Below are 23488 nucleotides of genomic sequence, written 5' to 3' on the forward strand. Positions count from 1 at the left end.
ATTTTGGTTTCAACTATAACTTTTGTTCCTTGTTTGTTTGCTGAGCGTCTCACCGATTATGCTCCGTGTTCTTTGCATTTTACCGACAGTTACGTTAAACACTACTTTACAGACTAAAAGTACGTGTTGACCTCAGTGAGGGCCGGTCGGCATGCAGCTCACACGTCCCCCCCCCCCCCGGTGGTCCTCCAGGTTCCATTGAGGAAAAAGGCTTCTGGTAACCAGATATACGACAGAGGCTCCCCGACGGAGCCGCCGACATTTGGGAAATGAGGCAATAGTGAGCTGTTTAAGAACAATGTCCAGACCTGAAGGGTCTCATTAAAGCCCCCTCTGAGGGGGGGGGGGGGGGGGGGGGGGGGGGGGGCTCGCATCGCATGACTCACTGCAGACCGTTTAAATACAGGAGCTGGATTCACTTCGCTGACGGGAAACTCGTCCCGCTTTCATTCTCGCCGCTGTGCCCTCGTCAGCCACGCAGGAAGTGCCCGTCTGCGTCCCCCTCCCTCCCTCCCGCCCCCCCGGAGCGGTAAATACCCCACGCCGCTGTAACTCTGCGTCATGTGGAGACGTGTTGCAAACCGCTTCCCCAGAGGTCAACGAGGCCGCGTGTTTGTTTCAACATCTGGTGTTTTTATTGCTCCGAGCCGGCGGAGGACGAATGGCGGTAAGTGGCGGTGCCACTAAAACTTGGCCGCGGGGTCACAGGGATGCTGAGCGGTTCATGGGTTCAACCACACGCCCGCCGCGCTCAACAAGGACCGACGACCCGTCATCCGAGTGACATGAACCCAGAGGACGGAATTACGTTGACTGGTTTGGGCGAGGTGGACCCGACAACTGAAAGCGCTCACAAGACGACGGGACCAGCAGGGCCGAAAAGAACCCGGCCGTCCCGCAGAGGAAAACCCATCCGCCGCCGCTGCGGAGATCAAACGCCAGCGTTCTGGAATGGGCGGGTTGAGGAGAACCCGCCGGCCGATGAAGTGAAACACAACGCGGCCCGTCGGGGGAACAGAATATCTCGGTGATGGCATCCGGGCCTTCTGGATTTTATTTCCCGCGGCCGCCAGAAACGAATGTTTGCGGCGTACGTTTCTGATAGAACGCCGCGGTCTCTCTGAAGCAAACATTTGATGAAAGCATTTCAACATCTGTATCTGTATCAGAAGCCTCCCGGGGGAGAGTCGGTCTCAGCCATCCAAGCCGCCGCGAACAGCTCGACCCACTTCACTCTAGTCTTCGTCACTCACACTCGAGGTGGCGTCGTGATAAAAGTTCAACCAGACCTGGAAACGTGTCGAGGTTGAACGCAGCTTTATCGTCTCAGTCAAAAGGAGAGAACAATGAACACAGCTGATGCTTCACACAGAAGGCCGCCGGCGCTGAGTGAGCGTCGGGACGTTCACGGCGCCCTGCGGACTCCGTCCGGCTTTTTGTCTGTTAATGAAAGCAGCAGCGTTCCATCAATACGTTTCTATCTGAAACCACATCGTCTCATTGGAGCCATTTGTTGGAGGACTTACTCCGCAGAATTATAAAGAAATAAAAGGAGAAACCGAGACCAAGAAAAGTTGAGTCACCGTCTTTAAACGTCTTTGCGGCTACGAGCGGCTCACCGGAACAGACGCCTGTAATCCAACGCTGATCCTCCACAAAGAAAGACGCCCTTTTAAAAGAGAAATCGCTTTTTATTCAGGATGATTTATTTAGAATTCCAATGTCGTCCCGTGTTGGTGGCGGATGTTCTCGCTCACATCTGCTTCCAGTTCCCTCAGCGAACTCGAACTGGGTTTCTGTAATGAAAGCAGCGTCGACTGAGGCCTCATGCAGAGATCTTATCGAGGACTTGTGTGGATTGGAAGGACAAACAGCAGCTTCCTTTCTATAATGTCCCTTCAGAGACCCGATGTCTTAAACACGAGGCCACTTTCAGTTCCACGTTCTATTAAATATTTACCAGCCGCGCACTTTGCTCCCGGTTTGTTATATTTAAGAGGGGATGTAAACGAAACCCAATATTCTCTTTTCCTCCAAAAACCTCCCGCCGGTTCCTGCGATCAGCTCGAAGTCTGCAGACAATTCGAGGGCCTCAAGTCAGCGCGTCACTGGCAGCACGGTGCCTTGCTCGAGGACTCTGCTTGACGAAAATGATGATGGGTCAGAATCTGCTACGCGGTTCGTGTCCATAATTATGAGCACAAACTCTCTGCCTCTAAATATCACACAGGTGGTCGACTTTATGAAGATATTTTACAATGTCCTACGAGGGACACACACGTCTGATTTATCGGACCCATGACAGGATTACAAGGTGTGTGATGGTCGCTGGTCATTGCAGATTTAGTTGTATAAACCGTTCATTAAAACCTTGAACCAATTTGAAAGTCACAGCTTTTCCTCTTAAGTGCAAAACATGGATTTGTCCGTCAGCAGCTTTATGTGTTCACACTGGCCCCGCCCACGTGACCCACGGCCCCGCCCACGTGACCCACAGCCCCGCCCACTTGACTTACAGCCCGGTACCATGACAACAAACACTGGAGAATAGTTGCAATTCTCACTTTGACCAAAGCAAGTATTGAGCCGTACGAGGAGAAACAGTCACATGTTTATTTTCCTGGTCACAGTTTAGAACTGAGCGCGTCATCGGCCTGCAGCGACAGACGAGGAGTTTGACCCCTTCACAACAGACAGAATAAAAACAGATTAAGACTTGTTGATTTGGTGGCTTCTTTGGCAGCAGAACGTGTCACTGTGATGACGAGTAGACACGGAACACAGAAGGATTCCATTACGGGAACGAGGCCTTAAACGTCCACTCAACCCGTCAGACAAAACACAGAATTGAGGAAAAACTGCGCGAGTCGCAGGTTAAAAATGGAAAGATTCAGGTTTATTCAGTTCGCTGTGATGTTTCAGAAGTGTTGAGAAATGACAGAACTACACATCTGGATGCTGCTGCGACCTCCTGATGGGGACACTTGACATGACAGAGCTACGGACGAAGGCCCGGGCAGCAGACGGCCAAATCCAGCGTGGGCAACTTTTAGAACGGCCATTTTAATAAAAGAAAAAGGGGGAGAAGGAAACCGAGACGGAACAGCCCCTCAGCATATCCGAGAGTCCAAAGTGCTCCACACACGAGGCGGCGCCACCGCGGGCCGCTCAGTAGCGGTAGTGGTCCGGCTTGAAGGGCCCCTGGGTGGGCAGACCCAAGTACTTGGCCTGCTTGTCGGTCAGCTTGGTCAGCTTCACCCCCAGTTTGTCCAGATGGGCGGCCGCCACCTGCTCGTCCAGCTGTGAGGGGGAGGAAGGGGCGGTCGGGTTAAACAGACACTTTGATTCACGATGCTTATCACGTAAGTCCGACTCCGCGGCGTCGCGTCTACAGTGTAAAGAGAAGCAGTTTGCCTCCTCGGTTGGAATGCAGGCGATGGCTGGAGTCGCTCCTCAAAGCTCCACGGCTTTTTAATGTTGGAGGGACAAATAAATCTGCTGCATTCAGCAGCGGCTTACCGCTTCACTACTGTAATCTTTCTATCCCCGCCCCCCTTTGACGTGACCGGCCTCTCACCGGAAAAACATCACATCTGGGATTTAGCGCTTTAGTTCACAGTAAGTGCAACTCTGGACGACGAGGACGGACCAGAGTCCCGTCAGCGCTTTTCTAAAGGAGGTCAAGAAACGACCGGTCGGGTTTCTGCGCCACGCAGCTTTATCACAGTGTGACCTCTGACCTTCTTGGGCAGGAAGTAGACTCCGACGGGGTACTTGGCCGTGTTCTCCCACAACTCGATCTGAGCCAGAACCTGAAGGAGACCGAAGATCAGACGCATTCAGCGTTTCCAGGTCGCACGACTTCATTCTTTGCGCCCTGATGTAAAAGGCTCCACCCTCCCTACCTGATTGGTGAAGGAGTTGCTCATGACGAAGGACGGGTGTCCCATGGCACAGCCCAGGTTCACCAGTCGGCCCTCGGCCAGGATGATGATATGACGGCCGCTCTTCATGCGATAGCGGTCGACCTGAGGAAGAGGAGGAGGAGGAGGAGGGGATCCAGATGAGTGGCGGCTCAGCGCTCAGGCGGCTGCAGGTGAGGAGGGGGAACCGCTCCACACATACCTGAGGTTTGATGTTGATCTTCTCGGCAGCGTTCTTGGTGAGCCAGCCCATGTCGATCTCGCAGTCAAAGTGTCCGATGTTGCAGACGATGGCGTCGTCCTTCATGTTCTCAAAGTGGCTGAAGGGAAAACGCAAAAATAACCATTTCATTCAATTGCATAAAACCTTAAGCAATGAAAGCATCATTTCAGAGGTCACTCACTGTCCCAGGATGATGTCCTCACAGCCGGTGGTGGTGACGAAGATGTTTCCCTCCTTGGAGGCCTCGTCCATGGTGGTGACCTCATAACCTACGAAGCATTTTAATGATAAGCCAACAATTAACACCGTGCTCCAGCGTCACCGGATACGTCAACTCAGGCGCTTCCCGATGAAAAACCCCACCTACCCTCCATGGCGGCCTGCAGGGCGTTGATGGGGTCGATCTCCGTGACGATGACGCGAGCGCCGAACCCGCGCAGCGCCTGCACGCAGCCTTTGCCCACGTCGCCGTAGCCGGCCACCACGGCCACCTTACCGGCGATCATCACGTCGGTGGCCCTCTTGATGCCGTCGATCAGACTCTCCCTGCAGCCGTACAGGTTGTCGAACTTGCTCTGCGGGGTGGGGGGGGGGGGGGCAGTGTCAGATAGAGTTCTTCCAGAAGTCAGAGCCTTCGTGGGACCCCGAGCGGTTTAATTTATCGTGCTGTGAGCACTTAAAACAGGCTTATTAATTTACAGACTGAGCACATTATTCATGCCAAAAGAAAAGCTTTGTCCAATTCTCTGCAGGATGCAGCTGCAGAGGATCACGAGTTCCAGGCTCAGAAATACAGCAGGGCAAAGGCCCCCCGATATCACGAAAGAAGGGGGGCAAAAATGTCCAATAATTAAAATATAGTTAACTTGTCAAACACATTGATGTTACTTCACATATTGCGAAACACTGGAAACTAAATAAAACGGATTCATGTTTTCCGTAGACTGCTGCCGAATGGTCTGATTACTGTCATCTGATGACAAATGCATGAACACAGAGCCAATAAGAAATGTTATTTCACAAGTTTAAAAGAAAAGCCCCTGGTTTCAGTCATTGGGGCAAAGACGCCCCCTAAATATGTCAATTTCTACCCTGAACAGGCCGCTTACCTTCGTGACGGAGTCGTTGACGTTGATGGCGGGAACTTTTAAATCGCCCTTTTTCAGCATCTTGTAGAGGTTGTGCACGCCGGTGGTGGTCTCCTCCGACAGGCCGCGGATACCTGAAGGTCAGGTAGTAAATAAACGCAGGTCGGGCTGTGTAGTTAAATCACTTAATGAAGAGATAAAAGATTTTTAGGGGCAAAGTAAACGGGACCGTCACGATCCGCCTGCTGAATCCTTCTCTACCTTTCAAATATGTTTTAGATGCCAGAATCTGCCTCAAGTAGCTCAATTAATATAAAAGGGCCTTTTGCTGGCCTTTAGTCGTTTCAATTTCTCTTAAGTTAAAGAGAATCCCTCAGAGCGCCTGAGTGGCGACTAGTCGGTGAGGAGACCCTTTGGGTTCTAGGGTCGCTGCGGCAAACTGAACCACTGACGCCACCTAGTGTCCAGAACTCTTCTTGCACCGTAAACATTTTCTTCAACGAGAGAAACCAGCCACTGAATTCGGGGCAATTTCCTGGGAAATAAGTTTCCCCAAAGAAACTTATTTTGTAACAGAAAAGAACCCAAAGTTCACGTCTGGTTAACCTGAACTAAGCCCGCGTGACATCATGGTCACTGACTCCGCCTCCTAACGAAGGCGTGGAGGAACCGACCTGCCAGCAGCTTGGGGTACTTCTGGTGGACCATGTTGGTGAGGTCTCCTCCGTCGTCCAGGATCATGTTGAGGGCCTGGCCGTCTTTGAAGTGCAGCGTCTGCTCGATGCACCACACGTACTCCTCGTCGGTCATTCCCTTCCACGCGTACACTGCACGACGGACGCAACACTTATTCTACTGTAGCCGTTCATGAGTCACCATGAATATGGTTAAAACACAAGAATTATTTACTATTTAAATTCTGTATTGATACAAATAACTAAAGCAGACGTTTGAACTATAAGAAAATCATTTGGAACGTTAGTGAAACACATGACGTTTGTCTGGAGCCTTTTTGTCGATTAGTCAAGATTCTGCAAGTCTTTAAAAGTACGGCGTGGCTCATTTTTTGTCCTCATTTTAAATACTTAATTTTGAAACACGGGTGGAGCTGTGTGCGTTACCTGGAACTCCAGACTTGGCGATGGCGGCGGCGGCGTGGTCCTGAGTGGAGAAGATGTTGCAGCTTGACCACTGAACCTGAGGAGGAAGAGCGGGAGGAGAGAACTTCAGCATCTCACTGGGTCATTAGCTCTCACCATGCGGTGCCAAGAAAATTACTGCTGAGGATATCGAATAAGCGGTAATATAAAAGACAGATTGTAAAATCTGATCATTTTAACCAAGCACACTAATGACAGCGAAACATTACCGGTTTAATCGAGCTAGAATGATAAATGCATTGTAGTGTGAAGCAAAGAGGCTTCAGACTATTGAGCAAGATGTGATGATATATTGTCATATAAAAGATCCGCCACATTACATCACTAAAAACAAAATGACCCCATGTGACACTTTGCTGCCATCTAGTGTCCAGAAGGTGACAGTAGTCGGCATAATCAGAAGGGGGGCGTCGGGGTGTTATTCATGCTGTTGGTTCTCAGGCGGCTGGTTCCCACCAGTCCGGCTCAGACAGATAAAACCAACACGACGGCCTTGAGGCCGAGCGGCAACGTGCCAGACTCACTGGAACCGTTTGCACAAACTGTTCAATAGTGTCTCAAAGGCAAATACCGCTTCAGCTCACATGGGTTTATTTCAAAGTGTCACATGGTAACTATGTAATCGAGGCCTTTTAATTCACACAATGCATCATGTGAATGAAGGACACCAAGAATAACCAAGCAAATCAGATCTTACGTCTTTGGAAAGCTCAACTACACTTGGTTGGAAATGTCCAACCAAAAGTCAGAAAACAAAGTCCACGCTCGGCACAGGACAAGAGGGGGGGCAGTCACTTAATGAGGGATTTAAAAACTAATCTACACGTTTGCCATTGAAAACCAGTTTGTGCCTCTAGACCGATTTATTAACATTCCACGTGCCGATTGGTTCAGCTCCTCAAGCTGAACCAATCGGCGCGTTACCCGTCGCGGCGGGAAAAGGCGTTCGGCATTAATGATCGGCTGGTGAACATCACCTCAGCGCCGAGGGCGGTGAGGGTCTCGATGAGCACGGCGGTCTGCAGCGTCATGTGGAGGCAGCCGGCGATTCGGGCGCCCTTCAGCGGCTTGGACTGACCGTACATCTCCCTCATCTTCATCAGGCCGGGCATCTCGTTCTCCGCGATGTCGATGGCCTTGCGCCCCCATTCGGCCAGGCTCATGTCAGCTGGGGGGTTAAACATGAATTACAATAAACATTTAGCTTCAGTCAGCTCATTAGTCACAGTCTTCAAAATGCCATGTCGGTAGATTGTAAAGATAAAGTGGTTTAAATTAAAAAGAAAAAAAAAAGACTAAACATTCTTGAGGATAAAAGTGAAAAACAGTTACTGCATTCATTCAAAATCCTTTTAATGGGAAATTACCCGTTTAATTCCTTTCTGAAAAGCTGTAGTTCAAACAAAGTCTTGTTTGCATGTAGTCAGTATAATTTGACGTCTTTTCATTGCCGCTTTATGTACAGTGCTGTGTTTATGTGCTGTGTTTGGTCATTAACGCCTTCTCGCAAAAACAAAAAAGGCAGGTTCTCGTTTCACTTCTGGTTCCTTCAGCAGCACTTGTCCAAACCGCGCGCGTGTCCCTCTCATATCTGGTGGTAGTTTTACTAGAACTATAAAGCGCTAGAAGCTAAATGGAACTGAATAACAGACATGATAACAGAACGCTCGGCATGGCGTTCCAAGCTGCGGTCTCTAAAGCGCTGGGGGCCAAGCGGGATGAAGTCCAGGCACATGCCTCCACTGAGAGCACAGCAGCTGAAGCCTGTGCAAACACCTCTGCACCCAACTGGCACCAGCCTGAATCACCAGCCGCAGACCGGATTAGGAACTCTGGTTCACGCAGGGTCAGAGGGCGGTGCACTATTATCTGCATTTGACCGGTATTGAGGCTCAAATCCCATCCAAGTCCTGCACGGTCCTCATGGTGTCCACAGTGCAACCAAGTACTTTTAAAAGGTCAAAGCTGGGACTCTATCCAGGTTTTACTTTACTCAAACCAAGGCTGTACATCGGCACATGTGTCACCGATTGATTGCTTGCTTAAATAATGAAGATAATTGCCTCAATTGACACGTCTGCACTTGAGAGAAACAGACACTTGACTGCATGCAGGTTATGGAGAATGTTTGGACTTTGCCCTGCAGCTATCGGAGCAGAACATTGTGCAACACCTGCTTCTAACCAGCTGAGTCACAGTTAGACAGCTAGTTTGGTAACGTTAGATAAAAATTCACTGTTCACCAACTACGGTGATCATTAATTGACCAAATCTCCCATTTCGTATAACATGACATTTAACAGAATACAGTGGCTTTCTTTTTTTAATTCATGAGAACAATATTTACATTTAGTGCAATTTTATACTCTTTAATTTATTTTTGTCTTAATTGTTAAGCTCCAAAACAACGGATGAAAATCGTTAGGCCTTCAGAGCAGCTTCACGCACCACGTGTATCATTACTACGGAACGCAAGTTGCACGCTGAGTCGCTGGTTCTCTGCCTGCTCCTGTCACTCATGTCGAACCTGGCGGTGCGGCGCAATGCACCGCGGGAGCTGTAGTCGGGTCTCAGCTCGGGCGACAGAGAGTGACGCTCCCCGGCTCCACTAATGAACTACAACACCCAGAGTCAGCGGACACGGTCTCTGCTCGGAGAAGCCCATGCTCGCGGCTCGTAGAGCTGTTACACGTCGATTCATCCTCACATTTTGGGTAATCTCTGCAAACTGCGCGTAACGGAACGTCGACATTTAACGTCACAGCCCTGAAACTAAAATAACGAACTCTTACGACCAACAAATGTGTCACTAAACGTTAAATCACAACACCACGACAGCGTGCACGAAATGCTAGCATTGTGTTAGCATGAACACGGTTTTTATAACAACACTAAAGCGGTAAACCAACCACACAAGATATCTAAATAATATAATTAGCTTCTAATTAGTGCCCAAGTCTGGCTGATAGAAGAGCCGTTATCTAGCATGCACGTTACCATTAACTTCCATTAACACGCAAGCTAGCAAAACGTGATTACCCCACATCTTCTAAACACGGTCAAAATCATAAATACACCCGCTTACCAACTTTGTAGGCAAGTTTCTCAGACATTGTTGTTTTCCGGTGGTTGGTTTCAGGCACGTTGAGGGCAGCGCGGCCGACGAAGAGAGGCAGGCGGGCGGGAGGGACAGAAGAGTGACGGCTCGCTCTTTATGGTCGAGGAGCCAGATTCAAACCGTTTACACAAGGGGGCGGTGTGACGCGAGGATCCGCTCTGGGTTCCTATTGGCTGCGGTAGCTCCCGCCCTGCGTGTGAGGGATGTGATTGGATGACGGTCGATACGCGTCGGCCAGCCAATGATAGTTTCTAGATGGAGTTTTTAGAACAGGTTTTGTCAAGTTTTTTGTTTGTATAAGATAATGTTCAATGTGTAATGGGTCTCCATGATATAATGTGACACATTATAGTGTTGCATTATTCAGATCTTTTAAAGTACTAATACTAAATAATAAGATAATACTCAGCTAGAAGTAAAAGTATGTGAGTATTATCACAAAAGCATAAATAACTGCAGAAATAATAGACGTGACCCTTTATAGCTCAGACTAAACTCAAGTTTAGATTGAAGGACTTTTTGCCGTTTGACTTTTGACTTTTAGCAAATCATTTGAGTACCATTTCTATACACATGAGATACCCAACAATGAGTGTCAGAAGGGTACGAGATGCACAACTTTAGTAACTTAAAATCAGCGGAAATAAAAAGAAACATTTGCTCGTTATGTTTTAGTTTCACTTGTTCTCGTTTTGAGAAGACGTCACTGACCATCCGGCCTGATACTCATTCAAGTTAACCTTAAGTATGCCGAGTACCGGTTCTGAAAATGAGCATATACGGAAGGAAAATGGAGTGAGTGTGAGCCTCAAGTTAGAGCGGCTCAACTGGTAGAAAACCTAAATATACTTCAGTTAATTTAAGAGTCATGAGCCCCGACCCCGACGTCTCAAGTGACGCGGGTTTGCGTTTTAATTGTAGTTCAACACTCCGGTGACGAGTTCACCTTCTTCCAGGCTCGTCCTTTTTTTGTTTTAATATACATTTTATTCAAAAGTAACCATTTGCTTGGAAATAAGATTCTTCAAACGAGATTATTCCTCTTTGTCTTTCGTGTGCACGTGTGTCCAGCATAAAGCACAGCGCACATAAGCGACTCGATTAGTCGTTCAGATCTGGACTCCCTCCCTGCGTCATGTGACGTCTCTTTGGAGGCTGGACGCCGCCGAGGGGGAAACGCACCGCGATGACCCGAAGACAACCTCAAACAACACGAGGCCCGTGTGAGCTTCTGTTCAACAGCTTGTTGTGAAATATCAGCTCCACCAATGAGCAAAAGATTCAAATAACAACATGATTTCATTCTTTTATTTAGAGATTTACAGTCCCAGCCCCGCTCGCCCGAGTCCGGACCGGAGGGGGGACTGAGGACAGGAAGAGCAGAAGACCACGAAGACGCTCGTGACCGAAGTCGGCCTTCACACAGCAGGCGAGTGGAGAGCAAACCGAAGAAAAAGAAATCCAGCTCACCGTCTCATTTTCACCGATTATTCACAAGAGGTCGTTGTGTCTAAAGGCGGGAAAAAACGCACCGCGCGCACAAACAGTCACACACACAGTCACACACAATTTAACCAAGGTAGGATTTTCTCAGAGCGCGTCGGGGGACAAGGCGCTGGAGGTGTCAGGCACGAGCAATTTTTTAACCCAGGAACACGTGATGTAATTTGGACAGCCGTACAGGAAGTTCACAACTTGTTCTCAAAAGCCACAAAAACAAACAGGTCTAAAATTCCTGAGCTAAAAGGTACAAAGTAGGATTATTTTTTGATTTGTTTTAAAAAAAAAATGTTATTTGGTGGCAAAGGCAAAAAATATTAACTTGTTTTGCAATGTCAGTACCAAGCTCAGAGAAAAAAAGAAAGATAACACTATCAATTATAATTTTTTCCAATTACATGTTGGTAAAAAATAAAACAAACGTGAGACGAATCTTTTTGTAACTCCAGCATTGTGAGTGGAGTGTAGCCACGTCCCTCGGTTAGCTCAGCTGGTTAGCATAAACACTTGAAAAGAGCCTGCTAGCTAAGAGCTACATTTCCAAACGGTCTCCAGAACAAAGGTTGTCGTATCGGGCTGTTTGGTAATTATTTCAACGCTCGCGGCATCACGTCGGCTCAAAGTTCCAAGAAATAAAGCTGCAAAGCCTGTTTCAAGTACGAGCAGAGACCTGACGGCTTCGGCTTAAGGCGAAACGAGTAGGATTCCTCATCGCAGCTCACGACGCACAATGACGCCCAGAAACGCCTCAAAAAGGTAAAAAACGAGAAGCAGGGGGCGGAGTCCGGATCCAGAGACTCCGCCCCCTGCTTCTCGTTTTTTACCTTTTTGAGGCGTTTCTGGGCGTCATTCTCTGTAAACGCGCAGCGAGCATGTGCCACATGACGAGCAGCCAATCAGAAACGACGCGAAAAGGTTGTACGCAGCTGCGCGGGGAAAAAAAAAAAAGATCACCTCAACCTCAACCTCAACTAATTGTGCATTTAACACGGAAAAGGCTCCTCCCGTGGACAACACCTCGCTCACATGACATTTTAGAAAGCTGACTGAAAAGATGCGAGAGAGCCGAGGGGTCCGACCGCGACGGCAGGGATCGGACCCCCGGATCCTCCCGTCACAGCGGTTTTCCAATGAGAAAGTCCAACAGTTCATTATTCGTCTCTTGGTGGCGCAGCGTAGACGATCCTCGTGGAAGAGCCAAACGATGACAGCGCAGGAAGCAGAGAAAACAATGGCTAAATTATGCCTTCTTTCTGTTTTTGCTTCACCCCCTTCCCCGCCTCCCCCCACCCCCCCAATATACATCTGTTTATTCTTCACATTCCTCCCAGAAAATAGCCTCGTCCTGCTCCTCCGCACCCCCTCCCCTAGAAGTATGCGCTTGCATCAATGGCCTCTTCTCCCGTGTACCCAACCACAGGCTGTTGGGGCGCGACCTTTAGTCTCTGTGCTCCGTGCCCTTTAGACGCGGGCACGGAGCAGAAAGACATTTGTACCGTGACGCTGATCGGAGGAGAAGAGCCCCGGGTTGGTTCTTAAGTCAGTGGATGTTTTCACACAAGTGCATACTTCAGGGGTTTGGCCGTGTTTGTACTCTAAGAGGGAGCAGCATGCTAGAAGCCCAGAGTCCCCGTATCAGTTCCCGATGTGCACGAGCAGCCCGGTTGAAAAGAGACAGACGGGAGGGGGGGACACCGGCTGGCTAGCAGGGCGAGCTAGCTTAGATAGCTGCCCAGGCCTCCAGGTCGGCCATGTCGTCCTCGTCTTCCTCCTTCTTCTTGGCTGCAGAAAAGAGAGAGAGCAATGGACAGAGGGTAGAGGTCAGACGTGGCGTTTTATGTGATTTGAATAGATTTTCCATCTACTAAAGCGACATCTAATACCTGGTCTCGACGGTAGTGATGTGGACGGTACGCTGGGCAGAGGAACGTCCTGCGTTCCCTGGATCTCCAGAAGGTTTTTGTCCAGCTCTTCCTGTTCCAGCTCCTCCAGCTCAGCCATAAGCTCATCCTGCACACACACACACAAATAAGTAACCGAGCTGTTTGTGTAAGACTTTCCGCCGTAGTATTGTTGCCAGTTTGGGAGACGTTGGTGCATCCCAAGCAAACTGTCGTAGGGGCGAAATGTGGAGCTCCTCACCTCGTCAAACTCGTCTCCGAAACCGATCGGTCTCGAAATGACGTCGGAGATTTCTTGGGCCACCTCCTGCTGCTCCGTGATGTCCGCCATCAGATCGTCTACTTTGTCTATGTCCCTGTGAGACAGGAAGGGGGGGGGGTCAATAAGAAATAACCAAAGTGTTACTTAAAATAACCAACGACGTCTCTAAACGCCTCGCTCACATGTTCTCGTGGGCGGCCTTCATGGCCTTGGCGGCGTAGCCCATGTTCTTCAGCACTTCCGTGTTGGTGTTGGCGTTCTCCAGCGCCTCCCTCTGGAACTCGATGGTGGACAACGTCCCGTCGATCTGAGCCAGCTGCTTCTCGTAGCGCTTTTTCCTTTTCAAGGCCTGCAGAGCGGCTGGGCGGAGAGAAGACCGGACGTCAGTTCAGGAGACGGCCGCTGCTCGGCTTTTAGCTTTAAATCCCTGCTGGTGTAGCATTCGCCGCGCGGCTGCAAATCAGGGGACGGTTTGGTGAAGACACGACTACGGCTTACTTTACGCGAGCGGGAAGAGCTACAGAAGCAAAGTGTTCGTCCCAAAAGAAGCACGACTGTTAATCGGATGAAATCCCGTCTGCGCCGAATCTCCGCACGTAGACGCACAGCTCACCTGGACTAAGTAGAATAATAATAAAATAGAACGGGAAGCCACGGTTGGATTGACTCGGACCACTGGCAAGGACGACTTCACTGGCCAATGAGGAGCAAATGATGTGAACGACTAAGTGACTTAATTAGCTTATTAAATTGTGGTTCTGTTGATTGTCACAATAAAAAAAAAAATCATTTTTACATTATAAAATAAAAACATTTTTTGGTTTTACTGTCAATTCACAACAATACCAGAATAAAATGTCTGTGACGCTGCTACTGAAAGTAACCGTTAACATCCTGTCACTAAATATAAAGCCACTTCTTGTCACAGCTCTCCTTTTACTTCATATTCACGGTTTACTCTACGCATCTCTGGGACTTTTGCCACGGTTTGTTCTTCTCGTCCCGCTCGGGAATCGTTCTCTAACCACAACAATGAGATCTCCTGACACGAGAAATCCCCGGTGAGTAAAAGCTGCTGAGTCATTACGTGAGCAGAGAAAGTGAGTCCGTCGTCACAGCTGGATCACGGCCCAAAGAGAAGATGGAAGTCACGGCTTTCTGAAATGATCAAAGATCAGCTCTCCTCCACTTGAGCAGCAACAGGACAGTGGACGGATTGAGTGGGAGCTCACCTGTTGGTTTAGCAATGGGCTTTGGAACAGTATTTAGGCAAACGTCTCTCTATAACCGGGTGCTTCTTAATCCTTGGAGCTACAAAAAGACCAACAGGATCCTGTTTATTGGAAGGTGGTTTCTGCACGTTACAAGTTAGTTTAGACTGAAATATCTCTGCAAATAATGACTGGTCCAGCGTGACATTCGGTACTTGTATTCATGGTCCCCAGAGCATGAATCCTACAGGCTTCACTCACATTCAGGTACCACAGGACGACTTATAATATTTGGCTTTCTTTTCTCATTTAAAAAAAGTTCAATTGTTACATGAAACCGTACAACCGCTTTTCATTTGAAAAATGAAAAATACGCGTCAGTCTGGTCCACCAGTTCCAGTCTCATCGCATTATATCAGCGCACGGCCCTATTCCTGGACCCATAACATCTTTATGCACCATTACACACAGCGTTATTAGATCAGCTTGCATCCACACCGCCATCCCGAATTTCAGGTCACTTTTAACTCACTATGGAGCAACCAAAATAAATTGGTAACTTTCTACTCTACTCTGCTTTCTACTCAAAGGAAATGTAAGTTTCATCACTATACGCCGGTATCCTTCGTTCCCGTCGCCGACCTTGAAGACGTGAATCCATCAACTGGCTGTTCCGGGTTTTTTACCAGAGAAACAAGATGCAATCAGTAAAGAACACATGCGTATAAGACCCAGTTACGTAACCATTCCCTCCCTGTGAGGTCATTCTTCTGTGATTTATTTAAGGCTCTCGGAAACAGCGTAGCGTAATAAAAGAAAGAAGTTCCACCAGAGAGCCGTCATGCAAAATACTGCATGTTAACGGTCGTTGGTACCAGAGGCTGCCTCATTGAATTACGTTGAGCTTTCAGAGACAAGGACTTTTAAGACGAGCTGTGACTGAGCTCAGCGTGTTTGTGGCGCGTGGGAACTCTGTGGTTCCATCTCCAGTCTCCCAGCTAGCAGTCTGTGTGTAAACAGGGTGTGGTGCATCATAGTTTCTGTACCGCATGTCTTAGATTCTATCCAACTAACAAATGTCTGTCCGTACAATCTCATGCACATTTGCTGGTCCCGAGAAAAGTGCTGACATAAAATATCCATAAAACACCCCGAAGCCGCCTGGTTGCTAAACGTTGTTTCTGTACATGTTTAATTTCAGGTGTGAATGGATAAAAGGAGGAATGTGGGTTAATGCACACGTAACAACCAGCCACACCGGCGCCTCTTGTTCTCCTCCAGTAGTCAGCTGACTCTGGTCATAGCTCAACATGTTGGCGTCATCTTTAGGAAACCGGTTCTCTCTGCTGGGCACAATGCATCAGGCTGACGACACAGGTATGGTATCCCATGTACAGACTGAAGGAAGTTTACCGGTCCTGCAATAAGTCATCAAAATAAAACAGGTCCTCTGTGTGGTTCCCAACATCCTTCATAAACAATTTGTTGCCTATATTAGAGATGTATCAGCACGTGGTCGCCATGGATCCACCTCACCCCCTTGACCAACATCAGCTGACTGAAAGATGTATTTGCATTTGACGTTTGTGCTGCGGCCGTGTGACGTGTTGTGAAATTCTCAAGCACACATTCCAGGGAGGAGACTCGCTGTAGCGCATAGAGTTCTATGGGTTTCCTCTTGCGTGTCGAGGAGCAAATCACTGCTGTCATCATAACTTTCTGGAGTTGGTTCCTTGGTTCCTGCTCTAAACAACAAGTGCTGTGAATGAGCACATTATCTGCAGGCCCCGTCGCGCTCTTCACAAACACAAAGAAACCTTGTTGATGCATTAAAGCAGATTATTACCTTGATAACAAACGGGTTGGTGTCATGGCTGCTCCCTATGACTGTTTTTCCCCCTTGGTGGAAGATAAGCTGTGATGTCATTCGGACATTTTATAGGGTTCAACAATTAATACAAATTGAAGGCAGTCGTTGCTGCCTACTGGCTTTGTTTGATGAGTCACAAGTGGGTAAAAGACAATGAAACGTGACTTTCACAATCTACAGCTGGTGTTATACAATACAATAAAATATATTTATATAAATATAAAGAAACAAGCAACAGTTTAGTATGCACATGTAATATTATTAATAACGTTACATTAAACGTAACTTGATTATTTTACCTGTCGGGACACGGTTTAAACTTTTTTAATTAATAAATAATTGATTAATAAGTAATTATTATTGGCTGGTTGTCATTAATTCAGACTTCACATTACAAAAGCAAAGATAAAGTGTCCTGTTTTAAATGTTCCTGTGTGGTAGTATTATCCCACAGCGACTTAAACAAATAGTCTTCTTTAAAAAGGGTAGAAGACACGTAAAGTTAAAAGGTAAAAATAAAAATGGTGTCCGGGTGGGTCGACGTGTGTTCCTGTCAACCGCCAACTTCCCGGTTAGCGCGTGTCGTTAGCCCGCGGGGCTAACAGCTCGCAAACTAAGCTTCTGTCCACAGCACAAACTTCGGGCTTTTTTTTTTGTTTTTGTTTCCTCACCTCGTTTATTCTTCGTTCCGTTCTTCTTCGCCGTCATGAGCTCCGTGTCGATTTTCTTTTCCAAAAAATCCTGTTTTTTGGCCAACATCTCCTCTGTCTCTCGGAGTTTCTGGATCGCCTCCTGGGGTGTCGGCGCTTTGCCACCCTTTCCCCCGCCGCCGCCGAACAACTTACCGAACAGCGACATGTTGCCGTTAAATGTGAGCCAACAAGGTGAGCGTTTGACCGAACAGCCGACACTTTGTGACACCGAGCGCCGAGTCGCCGAACGCCTCTCCTGCTCTCTCCGTGTCTTCCCTCGAACTACCGTCACCGAGCCGACAGACTGCTGTTGTTGTTTTTGTTTCTTCTTCCGCTTTTCCAGAAAAGGCCTCGTGACGTCATTACGTCGCCGCTGACTCACGCAGGACACGTGCCGTCATCCTTCCAGGGGGAATTTCCCAGGTGACCAGTCTGTTGCATAGTAGCATTATATATATATATATATATATATATATATATATATATATTTTTTTTTTTTTTGATATATGTATATATAATTAAGTATTAACATGTCATATTATTTATATCTATTGATCTAGCTACATTACATTAATGTTTATTTTTACTTAAGATATCTCTAATGAAATTTTAGTACCACAAGTTTACAATCAAACTGGCCATTCAAAAGGATGCAAGGTTAAAGTACTATGGCGTCAGTTTCTGACCCAAGGTATTGCCTTCTATAGATAAATAGATACTTTATTGATTTCTCAAGAGGGAAATTTGGGTTTTCTTTTTTCTATATTAAGTGAACGGCTGTGGAAAGACGTAAAATATCATTTCCCGACCATCCCCAGGATGGAATGCTTTTAACAAATGTTTGTAATCTCATGATTGATTTGATTAAGCTCTTTATTTAAAACATCCTTGTAGCTTCATGAGTCACTAAATATCCCAAAAGACACAGAATGGTGGTCAGCCGCACGAGCCTAAAGGCCAGTCCAACTCCTTCAGAAAACTACGCCTCCCATGATGCACCGTGGCGTACTTGTCCAGCTGAAGATGCGATTGTCCCGAACGCCACCCAATCAGGGCCTGAGAAGTCTGAGGAACCGGAGGAGAGGGTCCAACCTGCAGAAACCACCGGAACATGACATTGAGACTTGATAGAGAGGGAAACAGAGTTACATAAGGAGTGAAAGAGAGATAGAATTCGTACATTGACGTTTTCTCCCGCAGGGGTCGGAGGTCGTGCCGCCAGGTGATGATGGGGATGCTTCTCTCGGAGTGCCTCCTTCAGCTTCACACTCTCCCTCTCGTACTGAAGAACGACACAAAGAGTTCGATGAAACGACATCTGGGTTCCTTTTTGGATCGTGGTGCGTGGAGAGCAATGTGTGACTGTGTGACCTGGTGAGCTGTGTGTGTGTGTGTGTGTGTGTGTGTGTGTACCTCCATGTAGGCCTCCGTCAGGAAGCCCCACTTGGTGGGCCACACTTTGGCCGAATCCTTCTCAGCTTTTAAATGTGCTTTCCTTCACACACAGGAGACAGATGGATTGTATAACGAGATTAGTGGCCCAAATTCAAAAAGATTCGGTTCACAATAAAATATCTTTCATGTTGCAATAACATTTTCACGTTACTGCTGAAAGTGAAGTCTTTCAAAATGTCTCGTTACTGCAAAGAAAGTCCTGCATATGAAATTCAAACAAGTCACGCTTTCACTTATAGATACAAGGGACTGTACATGTCATGAGAAGTTAGTACGGCAGGCCAAATTTATTACAGCGCATAAAACAGCAACAAAAAAAATGAATGGAAAAGGAACAAGAAGGGCGTGAAAAAAACATTTTAAAGTTAAACTAACACCAGTACAAATGAACACAAAAAGCATGAAGGACACAGCTACTTTTTTAAACAATAATAACCAACATGACAACACACACACACACCAAAACTAATAAGAACATCTTGGCAGAATGCTCAGCCTGCTGCGATACAAAGACCAAATCAAACAGACTCCCTTTCTGGACCCCAATGACTCACTTAAGTGGGTTTTTACAAGAACGCGGCTGACAGAGAGCGAGATGAAAGACGACACGAATCCCTGAAACAAGCAGCAGGTTTACCAGATTTCGTCCTGATGCACAAAGTTGACGGGTTCGGATGCTCGCTGTGAATCCGCCATCTGTCCCGTCCGCACGTGTGTGTGTGTGTGTGAGAGTCTTTATCTCTGTCCGGCTAATGTTTCCCTTTGTGTGTCCCTTGTTTGCCGTCGCCGTGGAGACGGAGTTGCCACCTTGACACGTACACGTCACTTCTCTGCCGTTGTGTAACCGTGGCGACGGTGCGTCCCGGGAGCTCGTGTGTCTGCTTTGGTTCAGAATGAAAACTAAACCGTGATTTCACCCTCACAGTACTTACTTCACCACACGCCAACAGGTAAAACTCTCAAATGTCACTTTCCTTTCTGACTCTCCTCTCTTCCCAAGCAAAAAGCAGTGTGTATCAAATGGGACACGGTGTAAAGTCGACCACATCCACGTGACAATTTACTTGACTTATGAGATGTTAGAATATTTCCTCCTGTGCACGATCAGACCCGAGGACAGACACGCCGCCCCCAGCAGCAGAGCACAAACGCCCCCCACCAGGAAGCCCGTCTCCCAGTCTGCAACAACACAAAAACAGAGGCACCACTTATTTGTGCGTTGTGCACAATTCTTGTTAACGTCAACATAATGGGGCAGCTCGGCGTCCCAGAGGAACCAATCCGCCCCGGCGCTACGAACCTCGGGCCCCGTGCGCCGCCCACGTGCGCAGCGCGGGCTCCTGGAGGCCGGCGTGCTCCACCTTACAGCTGACCCGGTCCCGCCCGCCCGGCGTGAAGCTCAGGGAGGAGTGGACCGCGTACGTCCAGTTTCCGTTGGTCGTGACCTCGCTGAAGGTCGCGCCCGAGGTCACTTCCTGTCCGTCGCGGAGCCACGCCAGCCGGATGCGCCCGGGGTAGAAGTCGTAGGCGCTGCACACCAGCGTGGTGTTGTGGCCGGAGCCGCTGGCCTCCGCGAGACAGACGCTGGGTGCGGCTGAAATGAAAGCGGTTTAACTGAGAGATGTCCTCCGCGTCCCCGGGGGGGGGGCAGCGCCTTTGTCCTTTTGGGGGACGTCGCTCGCGGGCCGCCAACGGCGAGAATACGTCCGTGCAAATGATACAGTGCTCATTGGATTTAATGATTCGCTCCTAATTGGCCAGTGAGATTTAGGTTATTAAATATTTAATCAAATGTTTGAATTTGACCATTTATTATATGAATTTTGCTTCTTGTATTTATGCTAAGCTATGCCAACCACGTACAGCTGTGTAATCAGCCACGCAGACGTCACGGATTTTGAATATTCACCCATGTTGTCCTCCGTAGCGTTCAGCGCGTGTCCCACGTTGTCGACGCAGATCAGCCGCCTCTCCTCTTTCCTCTGCAGGACGTCGAAGTGGTTCCCGTTGAAAACGGCCGCGGAGACGAGTCCGGCCGCGGTGAAGCCCGTCCACTTCCCCACCGTGCTGTTGTACTGCATCGTGAACTCTTTGTTGAAATACCAGTCGACCAGATACTCCACCTGCTGCGGCCTCGCAGTCTGCATGTTGCACCAGAAGTCGGCGTACATGAAGTATCCGTGTCCGTCTGTGGCACGAAAACCAACGGGGGAAGGAGAAGAACCTCGTTGAGGGCGACCGGCAGAGCGAGAAAATATGAACCTATGTGCATGTGGTTACGGGTCATTAGTTAACATGTGGATTTAAATAAAAGTTATATTGAGTAAAAAAGCCAACTATCGAAATGGATTGTAGTTAAAACTGAGACGGGAAGAATGATTCAAAGTTTCTATTGCAACGTTACATTTTCCAGAAAGACTCGAAAACTGAGTTAATATTCAGGACAAAGCAGATGAACATTTGAGATCACGTCTCGGTGACTTTGTTGTTGAGTTCTACTTCCTCTTTGAAATCACTGGTGTTCACAAACAAAGAAAAGGGAAGTAAGACGCCTTAAATCAGCAGATCTACAGATGATGTGCAAGAGCAAAAAGGGTTGTGTCAGAAAGCGCGCTGCTCAACAGGCCAATGAAGATGAATTAACGAATGCATCACGTTCATTCTGCCGTGTAGAAATGAGGATGTATGTTTTTCTCTTATGTGTGACTTCCTGTGTCTTTTCCCTCCTTTTTCCTGTGTATTCGTCTCATCTGCCTCCTTCTGTTCCCTGAGTTACCTCCACCTCCTCCACCTCCTCCGCCCTCCTGCGCCCTCGTCCTGCCCCGCTTCTCATTTGCTTATTGCTGCGTCTTGTCTCTGTTGGTTTCGGTTCGTCTTTCTTTGCTTCGTTGCTTCGTTAAGCGACCCCACGGAACTTCATCAAAGAATTCTGGGCTTTTACTTTGCTGGTTAGAGAAACACTCAATGTTTCACAGAAGCACGTGAACATGCTTCTAATAAACACCGGAGCGAGGTTCCAAAGGCAGTATTTTAACTATTATTTTAAGTATTAAGTTATTTTAAGTATTTTTTAATATATTTTTTAAATATTTTAACTGCACTCGGGCACGATGTGTGAAGTTTTGTGGGGCTTTTGAGTTGGTCTTTAAATATATACATATACATGTTCTAATAGATTTTATATACATATATCTATCCTTTAATATAATATATTTATTATATGATATTTATAATAATTACGATATGGTAGTTATAACATATTCTGAATTGTTTTATATAAATATGGTCATATATATATAAAACATATATGTATGGTCATGTATATACATATATATATATATATATATTCATTGATATACTGATTTGTTTAAATAAGAATCCTTATTAAGAGTCCTTATTATGTTAAAACTGTTGTAATAAATGTTAAGTATTTAACAGTAATAATGCGTGTTTCATCATACTGGGATGTTTACTGGTATGAGGTAAGACTGGAGCAGAGTAGAATTACTCACCGGCCGCGGAGCAGGAGGACAGACACAGGAGCAGCAGGAACGTGGAGGAACTCATGTCGAAGCCAAAGTTAAACCCGGTTTCTGAGCACTTCACAAATGGTTCCGTCTTCTCTACTACAGTTCCTCAAACCGTCGACCCCCCGAGCCCTGAACAACTGTAAATTAGTGTAGTTTGTTTGCGCTCCGCCCCATCCTGTGCGTGATGCGCGGAGGCCGCGGTTCAGAAACCACAACCAACGCGGACAAGTTCAAACGGTTCGGATCCTGAATGTGATGTTTGGCTCCACACAGGAAGCTGAAACCAGCGAGAAAACGTCATCTCTGATTCCCCTTTTCCTTCACGCAGACCCTCACACGCGCTGTCTGTCACCGTTTGATCTAAAGTATTATTTCATTCTGCAGTAGAAGTAGAAGTCGCTTCTGAGGAGACACAAAAGGCAAAAGAACGGCTCTTTTGCGTCCGCTTAGTTTGGGTGTCTAATTAGCCAAAAGTCGCCATGAGATGATGATGATCGTTTGAATATTCAAACAGGGAGGATTTATTGTCTTTAATCAAGTAACCTGCTGTTGTGTTGGACTGGATGGTGTTACAGAGGCACCAGGTGGCGCTCTAATCAAACACAAGTCTTCACTTGCTGCTCCGCTGCGTCTTTATGGAGCTTCCTCAGTGTCCCCGCTTTGTGCTGTGAAATACAACAACAATTTTGACTTACAAAAACTACTCTTAACAATATTAATAATCACTATCACATGATTAATTATCATTTGCGAAAGGTTAAAAAACAACCACCCTGCACAACAGACTGTGATCATTTGGGTGAGTTCGATCAGTGCGTCCTGATCAAAGTCACGTTTGCTCTTAAAACAATATCTAAAACGCTTCAAATATCGTTCTGTGTAGAAGTGATGACGTGTTCTCGACCATTTCAAGGCCCAGTTGAGGAATTGTTGCCTTTTCATAAACCTCCCAGTATCATCGTGGTGGTTTTCGCCCCGTTGCCGTGGGTTACCACACAACGCTTCCCGTTCAGTCCATGTAACGGACCCCGGCACAGTTTATCAGGCACGTGGCCGATCGCGTCGGTGCACTTTGACCTCTCCTGCTGCGGCGGCGGAATCCCTCGTTGCCCAATGGGTGCCGGCGACGGATCCCAAACCTCGTAGTGTTTTCTGCCCTCGTCGCTCTGGTGAAGACCATCGGGGGTCACGAGCCGGAGAGAGGACGCCGAATTGTTTTAGTTCATGTAAACTGTAGAGATCTGAACACGGGTTTGAAGATGGAGGTGTTTGCTTTATTTTTGTGCTGCTGATGTTGCATTTTTTCAAAGGATTTTATCTTTGTTTTTCTAATTGCTTTATATTGCCGTCCTGTGTTATCTCTGTTTACAGATATAAATGGTCAAACGCTTCCTTCCTCCCACCATAAACCCCTAATGTGAGAATACCGTTAGATCGTATACGGTTATGTTTCCCCCGTATCAGGAAAAACAAGGCTATAAGTCCGTCCAGCTGTTCTAGGTCATTCAATGTTGGAGATTTCAATAGAAAACAGGAGAACTTTTCCTCTGAATCT

At 47.4% G+C, this 23488-nt stretch overlaps 4 protein-coding genes across 5 annotated transcripts; all 4 read right to left on the minus strand.

The window, feature by feature from the left end:
• Window positions 1-2599: 2599 nt before the first annotated feature.
• ahcy (adenosylhomocysteinase) lies at window positions 2600-9677 on the minus strand. Of its 2 annotated transcripts, XM_040203405.2 has the most exons (11): window positions 9480-9677; window positions 7372-7562; window positions 6356-6431; window positions 5909-6061; window positions 5256-5368; window positions 4514-4721; window positions 4328-4415; window positions 4126-4243; window positions 3906-4028; window positions 3741-3812; window positions 2600-3300 (listed from the first exon to the last, which is right to left on the minus strand). In XM_040203405.2, exons 1-11 carry the CDS (start codon window positions 9505-9507, stop codon window positions 3169-3171), a joined length of 1302 nt encoding a protein of 433 aa, XP_040059339.2. In that variant the 5' UTR covers window positions 9508-9677; the 3' UTR covers window positions 2600-3168. The 2 variants fall into 2 exon arrangements, with proteins under 2 accessions (XP_040059339.2, XP_077948835.1); XM_078092709.1 differs by having other exon boundaries at window positions 3906-4243; window positions 9480-9662.
• A 1129-nt stretch (window positions 9678-10806) lies between these two features.
• On the minus strand, window positions 10807-17291 carry chmp4ba (charged multivesicular body protein 4Ba). The gene is made up of 5 exons (XM_040203406.2): window positions 16928-17291; window positions 13358-13535; window positions 13155-13269; window positions 12896-13022; window positions 10807-12794 (listed from the first exon to the last, which is right to left on the minus strand). The coding sequence occupies exons 1-5, from the start codon at window positions 17112-17114 to the stop codon at window positions 12733-12735; spliced, it is 669 nt and encodes a 222-aa protein (XP_040059340.1). The 5' UTR covers window positions 17115-17291; the 3' UTR covers window positions 10807-12732.
• Window positions 17292-17803: 512 nt separating this feature from the next.
• Window positions 17804-19191, minus strand: LOC120835530 (ciliary microtubule inner protein 1). Its single transcript, XM_040204550.2, has 4 exons — window positions 19041-19191; window positions 18362-18443; window positions 18129-18230; window positions 17804-18040 (listed from the first exon to the last, which is right to left on the minus strand). The coding sequence occupies exons 1-4, from the start codon at window positions 19097-19099 to the stop codon at window positions 17885-17887; spliced, it is 399 nt and encodes a 132-aa protein (XP_040060484.1). The 5' UTR covers window positions 19100-19191; the 3' UTR covers window positions 17804-17884.
• On the minus strand, window positions 18669-22598 carry LOC120835528 (H-2 class II histocompatibility antigen, A beta chain). The gene is made up of 4 exons (XM_040204549.2): window positions 21916-22598; window positions 20313-20591; window positions 19704-19997; window positions 18669-19582 (listed from the first exon to the last, which is right to left on the minus strand). Exons 1-4 carry the CDS (start codon window positions 21968-21970, stop codon window positions 19473-19475), a joined length of 738 nt encoding a protein of 245 aa, XP_040060483.2. The 5' UTR covers window positions 21971-22598; the 3' UTR covers window positions 18669-19472.
• Between the last annotated feature and the right edge of the window lie 890 nt (window positions 22599-23488).

This window comes from Gasterosteus aculeatus, chromosome 17, assembly GCF_964276395.1.
Source record: "Gasterosteus aculeatus chromosome 17, fGasAcu3.hap1.1, whole genome shotgun sequence".
Lineage (NCBI taxonomy): Eukaryota > Metazoa > Chordata > Actinopteri > Perciformes > Gasterosteidae > Gasterosteus > Gasterosteus aculeatus.